General features: G+C 45.6%; 1 protein-coding gene across 1 annotated transcript in view; it reads left to right on the top strand.

Annotated features, from left to right (window-relative positions):
• Positions 1-14281, top strand: part of LOC139266712 (dynein axonemal heavy chain 8-like) — a 2132242-nt gene extending 2117961 nt beyond the window's left edge. The window contains exons 97-99 of the mRNA XM_070884298.1: positions 3523-3712; positions 10968-11089; positions 13887-14281. Coding sequence (XP_070740399.1) covers positions 3523-3712; positions 10968-11089; positions 13887-14174 — 600 coding nt within the window. The 3' untranslated portion in view covers positions 14175-14281. The remainder of the gene's footprint in view (positions 1-3522; positions 3713-10967; positions 11090-13886) is intronic.
• Positions 14282-20282: the final 6001 nt, after the last annotated feature.

Genomic DNA, 20282 nt, shown 5'->3' with positions numbered 1-20282 from the left:
GTGAATGGGGCTCAGGGCTGGTCTGAATGCTTTGTTGCACATTCTCTCAAACATCTTTTTACTCATGCTGGATTGGCTAGTGCCAGTGTTCAGTTCCATGGCTACGGGTAAGCCATTCAATTTTACGTTTAGCATTATAGGTGGACACTTCGTCGAAAATGTGTGCACCCCGTGTACTTCAGCATCTGCCTCCTCTGAGGCTCGAAATTGCTTTGATCCACCATGTACCGATTTTCCTCTGCCACGTGGTGGTTAGCAGGTTTTGCAGAGCTTGCAGCTTGTTTGCAAGCTCGTTGGAGGTGCCCCATTGTTCCACAGCTCTTGCAAACATAACTTTTGAAGCAGCATGAATATGCTGAATGGAAGCCTCCACAACGCCAACAAGGTGTGAACTGCCTTGCATTCATGCTTTGTTGGGGACTCTGAGTCATCTGGGTCACCTGAGGCCTGCTGGCAGTTGCAAACTCGTGGGTTCTGCTCTGTACATTTCTGCTCGCAAACACAGTTCCAGTTAATTTATGAACATTGCTAGTACTTGTGTGCTGAGAGATTTGTTTGGTGTTATCGCTGGTGGACATAAACGCCTGTGCTATCGCAATGGCCTTTCTGAGGGTCGGTGTCTTTACAGTCAAAAGTTTTCGTAGGATGGTCTCGTGGCCAATGCCCAGTACAAAAAAGTCTCTGACCATTTGCTCCAGGTAGCCATCAAACTCACATTGTCTTGCAAGTCGCCTTAGCTCGGCGACGTAGCTCACCACTTCCTGACCTTCAGATCGTTGTAGAACCGATACCTCGCCATCAGCATGCTCTCCCTCAGGTTAAGATGCTCCAGAACCAGTGTACACAGCTCCTCATATGACTTATCTGTGGGTTTCACCGGAGCCAGAAGATTCTTAATGAGGCTGTAGGTCGGTGCCCCGCAGACTGTGAGGAGGACCGCTCTCCTTTTTACAGCGCTTCCTTCTCCGTCCAGCTCATTGGCTACAAAGTACTGGTCTAGCCGTTCGACATAGGTTGCCAGTCGTCACCCTCTGAGAACTTCTCCAGGATGCCCACAGTTTGCTGCATCTTTGCGCTGGATTCGTATTCTCATCACCAGTTATTGTGTTCCTAACACAGATGAGGCTGCACACAGGGAGGTTAAAGTAACAGTGAGCTCAGGCTTTACGGTGAAACCCACAGATAAGTCATATGAGGAGCTGTGTACACTGGTTCGGGGCGGTAAGAGAAGGGATAACCAGCCGTGGATAACCAAGGAAATAAAGGAGAATATCAAATTAAAAACCAATGCGTATAAGGTGGCCAAGGTTAGTGGGAAACTAGAAGATTGGAAAAATTTAAAACGACAGCAAAGAATGACTAAGAAAGCAATAAAGAAAGGAAAGATAGATTACGAAAGTAAACTTGCGCAAAACACAAAAACAGATAGTAAAAGCTTTTACCGATATATAAAACGGAAGAGAGTGACTAAAGTAAATGTTGGTCCCTTAGAAGATGAGAAGGGGGATTTAATAATGGGAAATGTGGAAATGGCTGAGACCTTAAACAATTATTTTGCTTCGGTCTTCACAGTGGAAGACACAAAAACCATGCCAAAAATAGCTGGTAAAGGGAATGTGGGAAGGGAGGACCTTGAGACAATCATTATTACTCGGGAGGTAGTGCTGGACAGGCTAATGGGACTCAAGGTAGACAAGTCCCCTGGTCCTGATGAAATGCATCCCAGGGTATTAAAAGAGATGGCGGAAGTTATAGCAGATGCATTCGTTATAATCTACCAAAATTCTCTGGACTCTGGGGAGGTACCAGTGGATTGGAAAGGAGCAAATGTAACGCCTCTGTTTAAAAATGGGGGAAGACAAAAGGCAGGTAACTATAAGCCGGTTAGTTTAACATCTGTAGTGGGGAAAATGCTAGAAGCTATCATTAAGGAAGAAATAGCGGGACATCTCGATAGGAATAGTGCAATCAAGCAGACGCAACATGGATTCATGAAGGGGAAATCATGTTTAACTAATTTACTGGAATTCTTTGAGGATATAACGAGCATGGTGGATAGAGGTGTACCGATGGAAGTGGTGTATTTAGATTTCCAAAAGGCATTCGATAAAGTGCCACACAAAAGGTTACTGCAGAAGATAAAGGTACACGGAGTCAGAGGAAATGTATTAGCATGGATCGAGAATTGGCTGGCTAACAGAAAGCAGAGAGTCGGGATAAATGGCTCCTTTTCGGGTTGGAAATCGGTGGTTAGTGGTGTGCCACAGGGATCGGTGCTGGGACCACAACTGTTTACATTATACATAGATGACCTGGAAGAGGGGACAGAGTGTAGTGCAACAAAATTTGAAGATGACACAAAGATTAGTGGGAAAGCGGGTTGTGTAGAGGACACAGAGAGGCTGCAAAGAGATTTAGATAGGTTAAGCGAATGGGCTAAGGTTTGGCAGATGGAATACAATGTCGGAAAATGCGAGGTCACCCACCTTGGAAAAAAAAACAGTAAAAGGGAATATTATTTGAATGGGGAGAAATTACAACATGCTGCGGTGCAGAGGGACCTGGGGGTCCTTGTGCATGAATCCCAAAAAGTTAGTTTGCAGGTGCAGCAGGTAATCAGGAAGGCGAATGGAATGTTGGCCTTCATTGCGAGAGGGATGGAGTACAAAAGCAGGGAGGTTCTGCTACAACTGTACAGGGTATTGGTGAGGCCACACCTGGAGTACTGCGTGCAGTTTTGGTCACCTTACTTAAGGAAGGATATATTCGCCTTGGAGTGGGTACAGAGACGATTCACTCGATTGATTCCGGAGATGAGGGGGTTACCTTATGATGATAGATTGAGTAGACTGGGTCTTTACTCGGAGTTCAGAAGGATGAGGGGTGATCTTATAGAAACATTTAAAATAATGAAAGGAATAGACAAGATAGAGGCAGAGAGGTTGTTTCCACTGGTCGGGGAGACTAGAACTCGGTGGCACAGCCTCAAAATACAGGGGAGCCAATTTAAAATCGAGCTGAGAAAGAATTTCTTCTCCCAGAGGGTTGTGAATCTGTGGAATTCTCTGCCCAAGGAAGCAGTTGAGGCTAGCTCATTGAATGTATTCAAATCACAGATAGATAGATTTTTAACCAATAAGGGAATTAAGGATTATGGGGAGCAGGCGGGTAAGTGGAGCTGAGTCCACAGCCCGATCAGCCATGATCTTTTTGAATGGCGGAGCAGGCTCGAGGGGCTAGATGGCCTACTCCTGTTCCTAATTCTTATGTTCTTATGTTAATAAGACACTCCAGAGTGAGAAACAGGCCTTAGGGGCCGGCTTATCTACAGTGCTCCCAAGGGACGCTGATCATGGAGAGCCAATTAGCGCATTTTGCTCGTGCAAATCAGCACGTCCATTTTGTGTTTGTAAAAAAGGTATGTGCAGATTGAATATTGCATTAATTTAGATCATTTGTCTGTATCAAGGAGCATCCTGGATTCTCTATGAAGTGTAATTCTCTCTCTCTTTTCCACTGCAGAATTTAACAGACGCCTTGGATAACATTTACGATGCCCGTGTCCCTGCAATGTGGAAGAGGATTTCCTGGGATTCATCTACATTGGGATTTTGGTTCACGGAGCTCCTGGAGAGAAATTCACAATTTTCCTCCTGGCTCTTTGAGGGCAGGCCCAATGTGTTTTGGATGACAGGGTTCTTTAATCCCCAGGGTAAGTACCAATAATCTAAAGAGCAGTCAACATCATAGGCAGTCCCTCGGAATCGAGGAAGACTTGCTTCCACTCTTAACATGAGATTATTAGGTGGCTGAACAGTCCAATATGAGAACCACAGTCCCTGTCACAGGTGGGACAGATAGTCGTTGAGGGTAAGGGATGGTGGGACAGGTTTGCCGCACGCTCTTTCCGCTGCCTGCGCTTGATTTTTGCATGCTCTCGGCGACAAGACTTGAGGTGCTCGGCGCCCTCCTGGATGCACTTCCTCCACTTTGGGCAGTCTTTGGCCAGGGACTCCCAGGTGTCAGTGGGGTTGTTGCACTTTATCAGGGAGGCTTTGAGGGTGTCCCTGTAATGTTTCCGCTGCCCACCTTTGGCTCGTTTGCCGTGAAGGAGTTCCGAGTAGAGCGCTTGCTTTGGGAGTCTCGAATCTGGCATACGAACTATGTGGCCTGCCCAGCGGAGCTGATCAAGTGTGGTACACCATGGTACTAAGCTTGAAGCAGTGCTGTCTAAAGATTGATTGATTGCAAAATACATTTGGATATTAATTCAGTTTGTCACCATGTTTGGAAATATACAATTTACATTTATACTGCACCTTTAACATAATAAAACAGCTCAAGACGCTTCTCAGAAGCATTGTCAAACAAAATTATAAACAAGGATGAGAATTTTTAAATCGAGGCATTGCCAGACTGGGAGCCAATGTAGGTCAGTGAGCACAGGGATGATGGGTGAACAGGACTTGGAGCGACTTCGGATACAGGCAGCAGAATTTTGGATGAGTTCACTTTGTGGAGGGTAGAAGATGGGAGGTCGACCAGTCGAGTATTGGAATAGGCAAGTCTAGAGGTAACAAAGGCATAGATAAAGGCTTCAGCAAATGAGCTGAGGCAGTGGCGATGTTACGGAGGTGGAAGTAGGCTGTCTTGGTAATGGAGTGGATATGTGGTCGGAAATTCATCTCAAGGTCAATTACGACTCCAAGGTTGCGAACGGTCTGGTTCAACCTCACAGCGACCAGGTAGAGGAATGGAGGCGGTGATGAAGGAACAGCATTTGTGGCTGGGACCAAAGACAAAGGCTTCAGTCTTCCCAATATTTAGTTGGAGGAAATTTCTGCTCATCCAGTAATAATAATAAAAATCATAACTTATTTATATAGCGCCTTTAATGTAGTAAAACATCCCAAGGCGCTTTACAACAGTGTTACAAGACAAAACATATAAATTTGATACCGAGCCACAAAAAAAGAAATTAAGGCAGGTGACCAAAAGCTTGGTTAGAGAAATAGGTTTTAAGGAGCATCTTTTAAAAGGAGGAAAGAGAGATAGAGAGGCAGAAGTTTAGGGAGTGAGTTCCAGAGCTTAGGGCCCAAACAGCTGAAGGCACGGCCATCGATGGGTGAACAGTTCTAATGAGGGATATTTAAGAGGCCAGAATTTGAGGAGCGCAGACATCTTAGAATCATAGAAATTTACAGCATGGAAGAAGGCCATTTCGGCCCATCATGTCCACACCGGCCAACCAAGAGCTATCCAGCATAATCCCACTTTCCAGCTCTAGGTCCGTAACCCATGTCATGCTCCTTCTGTGCTATGTGGGAAATCAAGGACACTTCCAATGCTCCTGACTACTATGTGTGCGGGAAGTGTATCCAGCTGCAGCTCCTGTCAGACCGTACTGCGGCACTGGAGCTGCGTATGGATTCACTGTGGAGCATCCGCGATGCTGAGGATGTCATGAATAGCATGTTTAGTGAGTTGGTCACACTGCAGGTAAAGGTTACAAAGACAGATAGGGAATGGGTGATCATCAGACAGAGCAGGAGTAGGAAGGTAGTGCAGTGGTCCCCTGCGGTCATCTCCTACCAAAACAGATATACCATTTTGGATACTGTTGGGGCAGATGGCTCATGGGGAAGGCAGCAGCAGCCAAGTTCATGGCACCATGGGTGGCTCTGCTGCACAGGAGGGTAGGAAAAAGAGTGGGAGAGCTATAGTGGTGGGGGATTTTATTACAAGGGGAATAGATAGGCGTTTCGGCGGCCGCAATTGAGACTCCAGGATGGTATGTTGCCTCCCTGGTGCAAGGGTCAAGGATGTCTCGGAGCAGCTGCAGGGCATTGTAGAGGGTGAGGGTGAACAGCCAGTTGTCATAACACATATAGGTACCAGCGAGATAGGTAAAAAAAACGGGATGAGGTCGTGCAAGCTGAATTTAGGGAGCTAGGAGTTAAATTAAAAAGTAGGACCTCAAAGATAGTAATCTCAGGATAGCTACCAGTGCCATGTGCTAGTCAGAGTAGAAATAGCGGGATAGTTAAGATGAATATGTGGCTTGAGGACTGGTGCAAGAGGGAGGGATTCAAATTCCTGGGACATTGAAACCAGTTCTGTGGGAGGTGGTACCAGTACAAACCGGATGAACCGGAACCAATGTCCGAGGGGAAGTGTTTGCTAATGCTGTTGGGGATGGGAATCTATGCAAGGAAACAGAGGGAACTAAAATGGGAGCAGAAGCAAAAGGTAGAAAGGAGATAAGGAAAAGTGGAGGGCAGAGAAATCAAAGGCAAAAATCAAAAAGGGCCACATTATAACATAATTCTAAAAGGACAAAGATTGGTTAAAAAAATCAAGCCTGAAGCCTCTGTGTCTCAATGCGAGGAGCATTCGTAATAAGGTGGATGAATTAACTGTGCAGATAGCTGTTAACGGATATGATGTAATTGGGATTACGGAGACATGGCTCCAGGGTGACCAAGGCTGGGAACTCAACATCCAGGAATATTCAATATTCAGGAAGGATAGATAGAAAGGAAAATGAGGTGAGGTAGCGTTGCTGGTTAAAGAGGAAATTAACGCAATAATAAGGAAGGACATTAGCTTGGATGATGTGAATTCTGTATGGGTAGAACTTCAGAACACCAAAGGGCACCAAACAGTAGTAGTGATGTTGGGGATGGCATCAAACAGGAAGTTAGGGATGCGTGCAATAAAGGTACAGCAGTTATCATGGGTGACTTTAATCTACATATAAATTGGGCTAACCAAACTGGGAGAAATACGGTGGAGGAGGATTTCCTGGAGTGTATAAGTGATGGTTTTCTAGACCAACATGTCGAGGAACCAATTAGAGAGCTGGCCATCCTAGACTGGGTGTTGTGTAATGAGAGAGGATTAATTAGCAATCTTGTGCGAGGCTCCTTGGGGAAGAGTGACCATAATATGGTAGAATTCTTCATTAAGATGGAGAGTGACACAGTTAATTCAGAGACTAGGGTCCTGAACTTAAACAAAGGTAACTTCAATGGTATGAGACATGAATTGACTAGGATAGACTGGCAAATGATACTTAAAGGGTTGATGGTGGATAGGCAATGGCAAACATTTAAAGATTACATGGATGAACTTCAAACAATTGTACATCGCTGTCTGGAGTAAAAATAAAACAGGGAAGATGGCTCCACTGTGGCTAACAAGGGAAATTAGGGATAGTGTTAAATCCAAGGAAGAGGCATGTAAATTGGCTAGAAAAAGCAGCAAACCTGAGGACTGGGAGAAATTTGGAATTCAGCAGAGGAGCATAAAAGGTTTAATTCGGACAAAAGCCTTTTGAAAGTCCAATTACACCACATTCACTGGTTCTCCCTTATCCATTATACTAGTTACATCCTCAAAAAATTCCAGAAGCTTTGTCAAGCATGATTTTCCTTTCATAAATCCATGCTGACTTATATCCTAGCATCTTAAGAGAAGTGGCTGCAGAGATAGTGGATGCATTTGTTGTAATCTCCCAAAATTCCCTGGATTCCGGGGAGGTCCCAGCAGATTGGAAAACTGCAAATGTAACGCCCCTATTTAAAAAAGGAGGCAGACATAAAGCAGGAAACTATAGACCAGTTAGCCTAACATCTGTCGTTGGGAAAATGCTGGAGTTCATTGTTAAAGAAGCAGTAGCAGGACATTTGGAAAAACATAATTCAATCAAGCAGAGTCAGCATGGTTTTATGAAAGGGAAATCACATTTGATAAATTTGCTGGAGTTCTTTGAGGATGTAACGAGCAGGGTGGATAAAGGGGAACCAGCGGATGTGGTGTATTTGGACTTCCAGAAGGCATTCGATAAGGTGCCACATAAAAGGTTACTGCACAAGATAAGAGTTCACGGGGTTGGGGTAATATATTAGCATGGATAGAGGATTGGCTAACTATCAGAAAATAGAGAGTCGGAATAAATGGGCCATTTTCCGGTTGGCAAACAATAAACAAAGTGGGGTGCTGCAGGGAAGGGTGCTGGGGCCTCAATTATTTACAGTCTATATTAATGACTTGGATGAAGGGATTGAGTGTAATGTAGCTAAGTTTCCTGATGATACAAAGATGGGTGGGAAAACAAATTGTGAGGAGGACACATAAAATCTGCAGGGGGATATAGACAGGCTACGTGAGTCGACAAAAATCTGGCAGATGGCGTATAATGTGGGAAAATGTGAGGTTATCACTTCAGCAGAAAAAATAGAAAAACAAATTATAATTTCAATGAAGAAAAATTGCAAAGTGCAGTACAGAGGGACCTGGGGATCCTTGTGCATGAAACACAAAAAGTTAGTATACAGGTACAGCAAGTAATCAGGAAGGCAAATGGAATGTTGGCCTTTATTGCAAGGGGGATAGATTATAAAAGCAGGGAAGTCCTGCTACAACTGTACAGGGTATTGGTGAAGCCACACCTAGAGTACGGCGTACAGTTTTGGTCTCCGTATTTAAGGAAGGATATACTTGCATTGGAGGCTGTTCAGAGAAGGTTCACTAGGTTGGTTCCGGAGATGAGAGGGTTGACATGAAGATAGGTTGAGTAGGTTGAGCCTAAACTCATTGGTGTTCAGAAGAATGAGAGGTGATCTTTTCGAAACATATAAAATAATGAGGGGGCTCGACAAGGTGGATGCAGAGAAGATATTTCCATTCATGGGGAAAACTAAAACTAGGGGACATAGTTTCAGAATAAGGGGCCGCCCATTTAAAACCGAGATGAGGAGGAATTCCTTCTCTCAGAGGGTTGTAAATCTATGGAATTCTCTGTCCCAGAGAGCTGTGGAGGCTGGGTCATTGAATATATTTAAGGTGGAGATAGACAAATTTTTGAACGATAAGGGAGTAAAGGGTTATGGGGAGCAGGCGGGGAAGTTGAGCTGAGCCCATGATCAGATCAGCCATGATCTTATTAAATGGCAGAGCAAGCTCGAGGAGTCAAATAGCCAACTCCTGCTCCTATTTCTTGTGTTCTTATTAAGAATCCTACCCATGTCTTCTGTCTTCACACACAGATTTCCTTTATGGTCTCTTAAAGGCCCATTCTTTTTCTAGTTATCCTCTTGCTCTTAATATATTTATAAAGCATCTTTGGGTTTTCCCTGATTTTACTTGCCAACATTCTTTCATGCTCTCTCTTTGCTTTTTGATATTTTTTTAATTGCACCCCTGCACTACTTATACTCCTCTAGGGGTTCTGGAATGTTGAGTTCTCAGTATCTGTCAAAAGCTTCGCTTTTTTCTTTATCTTACCCTGCATGTCCCTTGATATCCAGGAAGCTCGAGATTTGTTCGCCCCACCCTTTTTATAAAGGGAACATACTTGCCCTGTAACTGCAGGATCTCCTCCTTGAATGCCTCCCACTGCTCTGACACTGATTTACCTTCAAGTAGACGTTTCCAGTCCACTTTGGCCAAATCCCATCTCAGCTCAGCAAAATTGGCTTTACTCCAATTGAGAACTTTTATTCCTGGTCCCTACTTGTCGGGTTATGAGGCTGAAAAAGATTACCGAGATAGGGGGGGTGGGGGCAAGGCCATGGAGTGATTTGTAAATTAAGATGAGAATTTTGAAATTGAGGCATTGTTTAACCAGGTGCCAATGTAGATCAGAAAGCACAGGGATGATGGGTGATCGTGACTTGTTGCAAGTTAGGACACGGGCTGCTGAGTTTTGGATGACCTCAAGTTTACGTCATGTAGAATGTGGGAGGCCAGCCAAGAGTGAACTGGAGTAGTCAAGTCTAGAGGTAACAAAGACATGAATGAGGGTTTCAGCAGCAGAAGAGCTGAGGCAGGGACAGAGGCGGGCAAAGTTACGGAGGTGGAAAAAGGCGGTTTTAGATATGCCGCGGATATGTGGCTGGAAACTCATTTCATGGTCAAATATGATACCAGTACTGGATGTCAGACAAGCAGAGTGACAAATCATACTCAATGGAGGGATCCAGAGAGGTGGGTGGTGAGATAGAGCTGAGTGTTGTCAGTGTACATGTGAAACGTGATGTTGTGCTTGTGGATGATATCACCGAGGGGCAGTATGTAGATGAGAACTAGAAGGGGCCAAGGATAGATCTTTGGGGGACTCCCGAGGTAGCAGCTTCAATTTCCAAACCCATTTCGTTGTTACAAAAACAGAAAATTCTGGAAGCAGTCAGCAAGTTAGGCACAGCATCTGTAGAGAGAAGCGACAAGTCAACGTTTCAGGCATTGCCCTTCATCAAAAGCAGATGAAACGTTTATAGGAAGAAACAGCGAGGGAAAGAGGTGGGCGGGGAATCAAACATATACACAAGAAAAGAACGAGAGAAGCTATCAAGTATCAGTGGAGAACAGGAGATGGTTAACTGATCGGCATGATAATAGCAAGTGACAAACAGCTGCACGATGAGAAATATTAGAAAAATAAAAGACAGAAAGGTGATCCAGTGTGAATAATTAAAGCAAGTTGGTGAAGTTGGAGAGGGGAAGCATGGAACCCTGGTAAAACAGAGCAGGCTCCAATGGCCCAGGACTCTGGTGGAAGAAAAAGGCGTCAATATAAGAGGTACAGAATATTCTGCCAGTGGTGTACCCAGGAGGATCCCCATCCACTCACTCCCTCCTGAAGTTAATATTAAGACCAGATGGTGAAATATGCTGAGTAGAAAGATGATGTGGTGTTCCTCGAGTTTGCAGTGAGCTTAGGTGGCCAAGGACAGAGACAGATCCCACAGCTGCCTATCAATCCAACTGTACTGTGAAGAAATTCAAATCTAACCCGACAGAGCTCTGATGCACTTTAGCAGCTGTTTGTAACTGAGCAGAACAAACCTGCAACTGTGTTAGAATTGGTTCTCATTTCACTCCCTGTAAAAGGAGCCAAGCAGGGTTAATATTTATTATAGTACATAGAAAGGAAAATAAATAAACTGCATTCATTGTGTACACAGGATTCTTAACTGCGATGAGACAGGAAGTAACGCGTGCACATAAAGGCTGGGCACTGGACAGTGTCACTCTACACAATGAAATAACAAAACTGATGAAAGATGAGATCAAAATACCACCCCTGGTATGTATGCAGTCATTTATACCGTGTAGTTAGCCCCATGGTTGGAAACTTAAATTCAGATTATATGGGGAGTAGGGTTGTCTGACCATTCTGTTCTGGGCTTTTAGTTTGTCTTGAGATAGGAGGTCAGCAACACGCCACAGGCAGTCAAATACTGTCATTGAGGTATTGGGGGAGAAATTGGTATGCGACATAAACTGGCCGCAAAGCATACCAATTTTGCTGCCTGTGGAGGCACAACTAGCACCAGCAGCTTCCCCGAATATGTAGATAAGGCCCGAAGAACAATTTCTGATAATCGTCTTGGTTTGGCCTTCCGACCTTCCGATACCACCAATTCGGAGCCCGATAAAGGCCCAGGTGGAAATCTACCCTATTGTAAATTTAGCATTCAGCTCCCTAGGCAGAGATAACACAGCACAAGAACCCGAACACACTTCCTCACACTACCTCAGCTCTATCCACTGAACCTGGTCCCACTTCTGCTTGTGGGAATATATTTCAAAAGTACAAAAAGCTCCAGATTCTCACTTAAAGCCATATAACATACTGCAGTTACATTTTACAAAGGTAGCCTACAGCTTGGGCTCCAGTTGGGTTAATATGTTATTTTTTACAGGTCCACAGTTCTGATTTTAACTTTAGCTTAACTTTGCAATAGTTGCTGACTATTGGCTTCCAGCTATCCAGTTTTTCATATTCAGAGTACCCCACTCACATACTCTCAAACTGTATCACCCTGTCTGCCTGAACCTTTTTCCTCTCTCAATCCACCACTCGCTCCCAGCACACTGCTCCCTTCTGGGCCTTGGCCCCTGAGCAGCAAAGCCAGCAGGGAGAGGCAGAAAACATAGTCAGCATTTATCGTAAGTTTCTCAAGGATTATGATATCTTGCATTCTTGCTGCAGCTCCTGCGAGCCATCTATGACTAACAGTAAATTGGGAGTTTCCTGTAGCAGTGCTGTGGCTGTGACCTGTATTCCACACTCTGCAGCTGACTACTCATGTTCCTCCGGAGCAGATACACTGCTGCAGGTGGATCAGACTGGGACTTCTACTCACCGCAAGGTCCCCGCACCTATTTTCCTGGGCCGGGGTGGGATGAGCTCCTGGTAGAATCTGCACAACTGCAAGGGAGCAAACCTCAGTGACACTGCAGAGGAACACCCACTGCAGCACCCGAAGGAGTAGGAGACATCATCAAATTGGGCAGAAAATGTAAAGTTCTTCATAAGCCACGGCCATCCAGGAGTGTATGTGGGACCGAAGAGAGGGAAAGGTGTGGATTACTAGGCCCTCTCCCTCCAACAATGCCATTAGCAGGCTTTCTGCAACTGCCTGGCATGTACCACTAGCCCTCAACTGATGGTAGCTGGGGATGGCGGCCCGTGACCAGTTTCATCTCCCCCGCCAGTCATTTAAATGCAGTGGTCAAAGGGCAGGTAGTCAAAATCCCCTGCTGTGGGAGGAAGGAAATTCCCAGAGATCGTTTGAGGAGCAGTGTCCCGGCTGTGGGTTTTCCCACCCAGCACACCTTCTCTGCTGCTTCAGTCTATCCTCCTCATTGTGTGTTTGTAATTGTTTTATGAGTGTTATAATGCAAACCCCACAAAGATTACAATGACTAACATCGTGCAGCTCTCAACGGTTCCCAAATTGTGCACCGTTCTTTGTGCAGGACCTGTAGAAGCTGGGGTTGTTCTCTTTAGAGCAGAGAAGGTTAAGAGGTGATTTGATCGAGGTGTATAAAATCATGAACGGTTTTGATAGAGCAAATAAGGAGAAACGATTTCCAGGGTCAGAAGGGACGTTAACCAGAGGACACAGATTTAAGGTGATTAGCAAACGAACCAAATGCAACATGAGGAAACTTTTTTTTTAACACAGTGAGTTGTTGTGATCAGGAAGGGTGGTGGAAGCAGATTCAATACTAACTTTCAAAAGGGAATTGGATAAATATTTGATGGGGAAAAATTACAAGACTATGGGGAAAGAGCAGGGGTGTGGGACTACAAAAGCAAAATACTGCGGATGCTGGAATCTGAAATAAAAACAGAATGCTGGAAATCTCAGCGGGTCAGGCAGCATTTGTGGAGAGAAAAACAGAGTTAACGTTTCAGGTCGACGTCCCTTCGTCAGAACTGCTGAATGTTCAAAAAGAACAGATTCTTAAGCACGAAAGGGGGAAGGGAAGAAAGAACAAAAGGGAAGGTCTGTGATAGTGTGAAAGGTAGGAGAGATTAGAGAAACAAAAGGGATGATGGGCCGAATTGCAATGGTAGAGGTTAGAAAAAGGTTAATCAGGGTAGGGTGTGAATGGCGGAATAATGACCAGCTGCCATTATAGACAAAGCGAGAAAAGAGATAAAAGAAGGGAAAAATGCGTAAGATGGCTGGGGGGGGGGAGGGAAAAGGAGCCAAAGATGGCCAGAGGTTATGCTCTGAAATTGTTGAATTCGATGTTGAGTCCAGAAGGCTGTAAAGTGCCTAAACGAAAGATGAGGTGCTGTTCCTCGAGCTTGCGTTGAGCTTCATTGGAACAATGGAGGAGTCTGAGGATGGAGATATCAGAGTGGGAGTGGAGTGGAGAATTAAAGTGGCAGGTGACCGGAAGCTCAGGGTCTCACGGACTGAATGGAGGTGTTCAGCAAAGCGGTCACCCAATCTACACTTGGTCTCCCCAAGCGTGGGACTAATTGAGTAGCCATAGGCACCCTTCTGTGCTGTTTATTTCCATGGTTTTATCTTGCACCCAATGTTTTTCAAACATTCATCCTCTGCGTGCTTGTTTGGCAGGAGGGAGTTTACATCTACGGCCTTTACCTGGACGGAGCGGGTTGGGACAGGAGAAATACCCGATTGACCGAATCGACTGCCAAGGTTCTCTTTACAATGCTACCTGTCATCTATATATTTGCCATCAATTCCACTGCACCCAAGGATCCCAAACTGTACATCTGCCCAGTCTATAAGAAACCGCAACGCACAGACCTGATGTTCATCACCACCTTATGTCTGAAAACAAACCAGCCACCTGACCACTGGATCCTGAGAGGGGCAGCCCTGCTCTGTGATATCAAGTAAAACAGTCGTTTAAGTCGGGTGGCAAATGTGTTTTAACACTCGAGATAATTTAAACAGTAATGTTGCTGAATTTGAATTTCAAAGCATTAGCAACTTGCATTTATAGTGCCTGATAAATATATAACATGTAGTAAAACAATATTAAAGTTAAATATTAATGTTAAATATTGCATTTATATATATAGCATCTTAGAAAGTAAATAGAAATGCAATCTGTTCTTTTACTATTTAATAAATTAATTGAATGTCTTGAGCTGGTATCATACAGTATCTTACTCCTCAACACCATACAGCTTTTATTTCACTGACTGTAAGCAGGCCAACAGAATAAAAATGAGTGATCGTAGTACCATAATCGGGAAAAAAAGTCCCAGCAGCTTATCGCTGTAGGCCCACCCATTCCGGCGAATCTCAACTTAGGCATCCAATACTCTCACTGGGAGCAGGCGGGAGCTTCATTAATGCATGCAGGTAACGATCAAATGATGTTGTCAGGACTGTGTGTTCCCCCCCCCAACTCCGCGAACCCACAACACCATTTTTTTAACCAACCCACATGCTCAGGGGACAGCTATTTCCAGTGATATTTAACGGGAACCTCCTCTTGGCTCTTTTTTCTTTTTTTAATTACTGATTTTTTCATTTGAATATTTCCACTCATCCAAGAAACTTAGACTTTTGCTGCACCCCCTATCATTCTTTTGGGAATGTGTCTAGTTAGTACTTTATTTAAGCAGACCCTGTTTGAATGCTTCCCATTGTTTGTGTGTTATTTGCAAATTTTCATTTCTAGTTTTTCTGGGCTAATTTCCTATCAAGTGCTATTATCTATCTTTGTTTCTTCTTTCAATTTCTGATATCAGCCCTAAATTGTGTTACAGTCACTGTCTCCTCGATGTTGCCCTACCCTTACATTACCCGCATTGTGCATTTATGTACAGTTCAAACCTCTGTCTGTCTGTCTTGGCAATCTTACTCATTTTAATCCTGCCTCCTTTCGAGCGGATTCTCTTCCACCCTATTTGCCTTCCCATTTCTCTTCATCCTCATCTTGCTTTTTCCCTTCTCCCTGCCATATTAGTTTATATCTTCTCACAGCACTGGTTAGTCTCCCTGCCCATCCTGCACCCACCAGCCCTGATCCAGAACTGTTCCCACTTCCCCACAATCAGAATCTTTCCCTTCTATTCCATCTATCCAGCTACGCAATTAATTCCTTTATCTGACTATTCCTATATGGGCTATCATGTGACATCAAGAATAATCCTGGGATTACTATCTTTCTCGTCCTGGTAAAATATCTCGTAATTGCTGCAATTCCCTTTCCAGGGCCTCAATTCCATTTCATCTGATGTCAGTTTTTACAACGTGAACCACGACTTCTGGCTGATCGCCTTCCACTACTAGAAACATTAATACCCTCTTCATAATATCTCACCCTGGCCCAGGAGAAAACACATAATTCGAGGACTCTTAGTTGTGGCTACAAAAACTCCCCATTTTCCCAACGACAGACACGACAACGGTACACCCAGCCCAATTGACCCTGCAAAGTCCTCCTCACTAACATAAGAACATAAGAAATAAGAACAGGAGTAGGCCATATGGCTCCTCGAGCCTGCTCTGTCATTCAATAAGATCATGGCTGATCTGATCTTGGACTCAGCTCCACTTCCCCACCCACTCCCCATAACCCTTTACCATTTAAGAAACTGTCTATTTCTGTCTTAAATTTATTCAATGTCCCAGCTTCCACAGCTATTTGAGGCAGCGAATTCCACAGATTTACAACCCTCTGAGAGAAGAAATTTCTCCTCATCTCAGTTTTACTTAATCTAAGATCATGCCTTTTAGTTCTACTCTCCCCCATCAGTGCAAACATCCTCTCTGCATCCACCTCGTCAAGCCCCCTCATAATCTTATACATTTCGATAAGATTATTGTGTTCCTAACACAGATGAGACTGCACACAGGGAGGTTAAAGTAACAGTGACCTCAGTCTTTATTAAGACACTCTCCAGAGTGAGGAACAGGCCTTAAGGGCCAGCTTATATCCAGTGCTCCCAAGGGATGATGGGATCCCTTGGGACTTCAGGGGATGTGTTCCCTGGTGGCGGAATATGGGAGTGCATGCTTTACAGATACACAACATCATTCCCCCCCTCAAAGTCAAAGTGAAAACTATTTACAAGGTGAGACGGTCGGGAGCCTTTCTTTCCCTGGTGGACCGCCTCGGTACAAATGTCTGTTCTGGTATGTTGGCTGTGCCCTTGCTGGGCTGGCGTGTTGTTGGCCCTGCAGGGCTGCTGGGTGAGCCTGGCCTTGCTGAGCTGTTGGGTGTGATGGATTCAATTTCCTGGTCCGGGGTGGTGTTGTGATCCTTTGGGTGTGTGTTGTTGGCTCAAAAAAGGTGGTGTCTGCTGTGGGTTGTTCAGGGCAGTCTGTGAACCGCAGCCTCATTTGGTCCAGGTGCTTTCTGCAAATTTGTCCATTGTCTAGTTTGACTACAAACACCCTACTCCCTTCTTCAGCTCTCACCGTGCCCGCGATCCACTTGGGACCATGTCCATAGTTTAGCACATACACAGGGTCATTCAGATCAATTTCCCGTTTACATTTTGTTGCTGCTGCCTGCTCTCTACCTGATCATGCAGGTTGGGGTGAACCAGCGAGAGTCTGGTTTTAAGTGTCCTTTCCATGTGTAGCTCAGCCGGGGGCACCCCTGTGAGCGAGTGGGGTCTCGTGCTGTAGCTGAGCAGTACTCGGGACAGGCGGATTTGGAGTGAGCCTTCTGTGACTCGTTTAAGACTCTGTTTGATTGTTTGTACTGCCCGCTCTGCCTGCCCATTGGAGGCTGGTTTAAACGCGGCTGAGGTGACATGTTTGATCCCATTGCGGGTCATGAATTCTTTAAATTCGGCACTGGTGAAACATAGCCCGTTGTCACTGACCAGTATGTCAGGCAGGCCGTGGGTGGCAAACATGGCCCTCAGGCTTTCAATGGTGGCAGTAGCAGTGCTTTCCACATTATTTCACATTCAATCCATTTTGAAAAAGCATCCACCACCACCAGGAACATTTTACCGAGAAACAGGCCCACATTGTCAACATGGATCCTCGACCATGGTCTGGAGGGCCATGACCACAAACTTTTTGGTGCCTCTCTGGGCGCGTGGCTCAACTGAGCACACAAGTTGCATTGCCGTACACATGACTCTAAGTCAGAGTCGATACTGGGCCACCACACATGGGATCTGGCTATCGCTTTCATCATTACTTTACCCAGGTGTGTGCTGTGGAGATCCGAGATGAACGTCTCCCTGCCTTTTTTGGTAGCACTATGCGGTTACCCCACAACAGGCATCTGCCTGAATGGACAGCTCATCCTTTCGCCGCTGGAACGGCTTGATTAGATCTTAAATTTCAACGGGGATACTGGCCCAGCTCCCATGCAGTACACAGTTTTTTTTACTCGGGACAGCAGAGGATCTTGGCTGGTCCAAGTCCTAATCTGGCGGGCCGTCTCAGGCGGTTTATCATTTTCAAACGCTTCCATGACCAACAATAAGTCTGCGGACTGCGCCACAATCAACAAGTTTGCAGGCTGCGCCATTTCCACCCCTGTGGTGGGCAATGGTAGCCGATTGAGAGCATGCGCACAGTTCTCGGTGCCTGGCCTGTGGCGGATTGTATCGTTATGCGCTGATAGCGCGAGTGCCCACCTTTATATGCGGGCTGAGGCATTAGTATTTATCCCCTTGGTTTCAGCGAACAGGGATATGAGGGGCTTGTGATCGGTTTCCAGCTCAAATTTGTGGCCAAACTAGTATTGATGCAATTTCTTTACACCAAACACACACGCTCATGCCTCTTTCTCAATCATGCTGTAGGCTCTCTCGGCCTTAGACAAGCTCCTGGTGGCATAGGTGACAGGTTGCAACTTCCCCGCAATGTTAGCTTGTTGTAATACACACCCGATTCCGTACGACGACGCATCACATGCTAGCACAAGTTTTTTACATGGGTTATACAATACAAGCAGCTTGTTGGAGCATAAAATGTTTCTGGCTCTCAAAAGCAATTACTTGTTTTTTTTCCCCATACCCAGTTCTCACCTTTATGCAATAACACATGTAGGGTCTCTAAGAGGATGCTAAACCCTGGTAGGAAGTTACCAAAATAGTTGAGGAGTCCCAGGAATGACCCCAGCTCAGTGACGTTCTGTGGCCTGGGCGCGTTCCTGATAGCCTCTGTCTTGGCGTCTGTGGGTCGAATGCCGTCCGCCGCGATCTTTCTCCCCAAAAACTCCATTTCTGTTGCCATGAAGACGCATTTCGACCTCTTCAGCTGCAGCCCTACGCGTTCCAGTCGCTGGAGGACCTCCTCCAGGTTTTGTAGGTGCTCGATGGTGTCCCGACCCATGACCAATATGTCGTCCTGAGAAACCACCGTGCGTGTTTCTCAGGAAGATCGCTGCAGCCGACCGAATTCCAAACGGGCATCTGTTGTAGATGAACAATCCCTTGTGCGTGTTGATGCAGGTGAGGCCCTTCGAAGACTCCTCCAGCTTCTGCATCATGTAGGCCGAAGTCAGATCGAGCTTGGTGAACGTCTTGCCCCCTGCCAGCGTCGCAAATAGGTCGTCTGCCTTAGGTAGTGGGTATTGGTCCTGTAGCAAGAAACGATTAATAGTTACTTTATAATCGCCGCAAATCCTGACCGTGCCATCACTTTTGAGTACTGCAACAATCGGGCTGGCCCACTCGCTGAATTCCACTGGGGAGATGATGCCCTCGCATTGCAGCCTGTCCAGCTCGATTTCCACTCTCTCCCTCATCATGTGAGGTATCGCTCGCGCCTTGTGGTGAATGGTCGTGCCTCTGGGACCAAGTGGATCCGCACCTTCACCCCGGAAAAGTTTCCAATGCCTGGCTCAAAAATGGAAGGAAATTTGTTCAGAACCTGGGTACATGAGGCTTCATCGACATGTGATAGCGCTCGGATATCATCCCAGTTCCAATGGATTTTGCCCAGCCAGCTATTTCCAAGCAGTGTGGGGTCATCGCCCAGGGCAATCCAGAGTGGCAGTTTATGCACCGTGCCCTCGTGGGTGACCTTGACCATGGCGCTACCCAGGACAGTGATGAGCTCTTTGGTGTATGTTGTTAGTTTCGTGTGGATGGGGCTCAGGACTGGTCTGAGTGCCTTGTTGCACCACAGTCTCTCAAACATCTTTTTACTCATGATGGATTGGCTAGCACCAATGTCCAGTTCCATGGCTAATGGTAAGCCATTCAATTTTACATTTAGCATTATAGGTGGACATTTCGTCGAAAATGTGTGCACCCCGTGTACTTCAGCATTTGCCTCCTCTCTCTGAGGCTCGAAATTGCTTTGATCCACCATGGACCGATCTTCCTCTGCCACGTGGTGGTTAGCAGGTTTTGCAGAGCTTGCAGCTCGTCTTTGCGTTGGATTCGTATACTTGTCGCCAGTTATTGTGTTCCAAACAAAGATGAGACTGCACACAGAGAGGTTACAGTAACAGTGACCTCAGTCTTTATTAAGACACTCCAGAGTGAGGAACAGGCCTTAGGAGCTGCCTTATATACAGTGCTCCCAAGGGATGCTGGGATCCCTTGGGACTTCAGGGGATGCGCTCCCTGGTGGCAGAACATGGGAGTGCATGCTTTACAGATACACAACAAAGATCACCTCTCACTCTTCTGAATTCCAATGAGTAGAGGCCCAACCTACTCAACCTTTCCTCATAAGTCAACCCCCTCATCTCCGGAATGAACCTAGTGAACCCTCTCTGAACTGCCTGCAAAGCAAGTATATCCTTTCATAAATATGGAAACAAAAACTGCACGCAGTATTCCAGGTGTGGCCTCACCAATACCCTGTTTTGCTGTAGCAAGACTTCCCTGCTTTTATCCCCTTTGCAGTAAAGGCCAAGATTCCATTGGCCTTCCTGATCACTTGTTGTACCTGCATACCACCCCCGTGCTTCATGCACAAGTACCCCCAGGTCCCACTGTACTGCAGCACTTTGCAATCTTTCTCCATTTAAACAATAACTTGCTCTTTGATTTTTTTTCTGCCAAA

Source organism: Pristiophorus japonicus, chromosome 7 (genome assembly GCF_044704955.1).
Source record: "Pristiophorus japonicus isolate sPriJap1 chromosome 7, sPriJap1.hap1, whole genome shotgun sequence".
In the NCBI taxonomy this organism is placed as follows: Eukaryota; Metazoa; Chordata; class Chondrichthyes; family Pristiophoridae; genus Pristiophorus; species Pristiophorus japonicus.
This window is presented reverse-complemented; position numbering and strand designations above follow the sequence as displayed.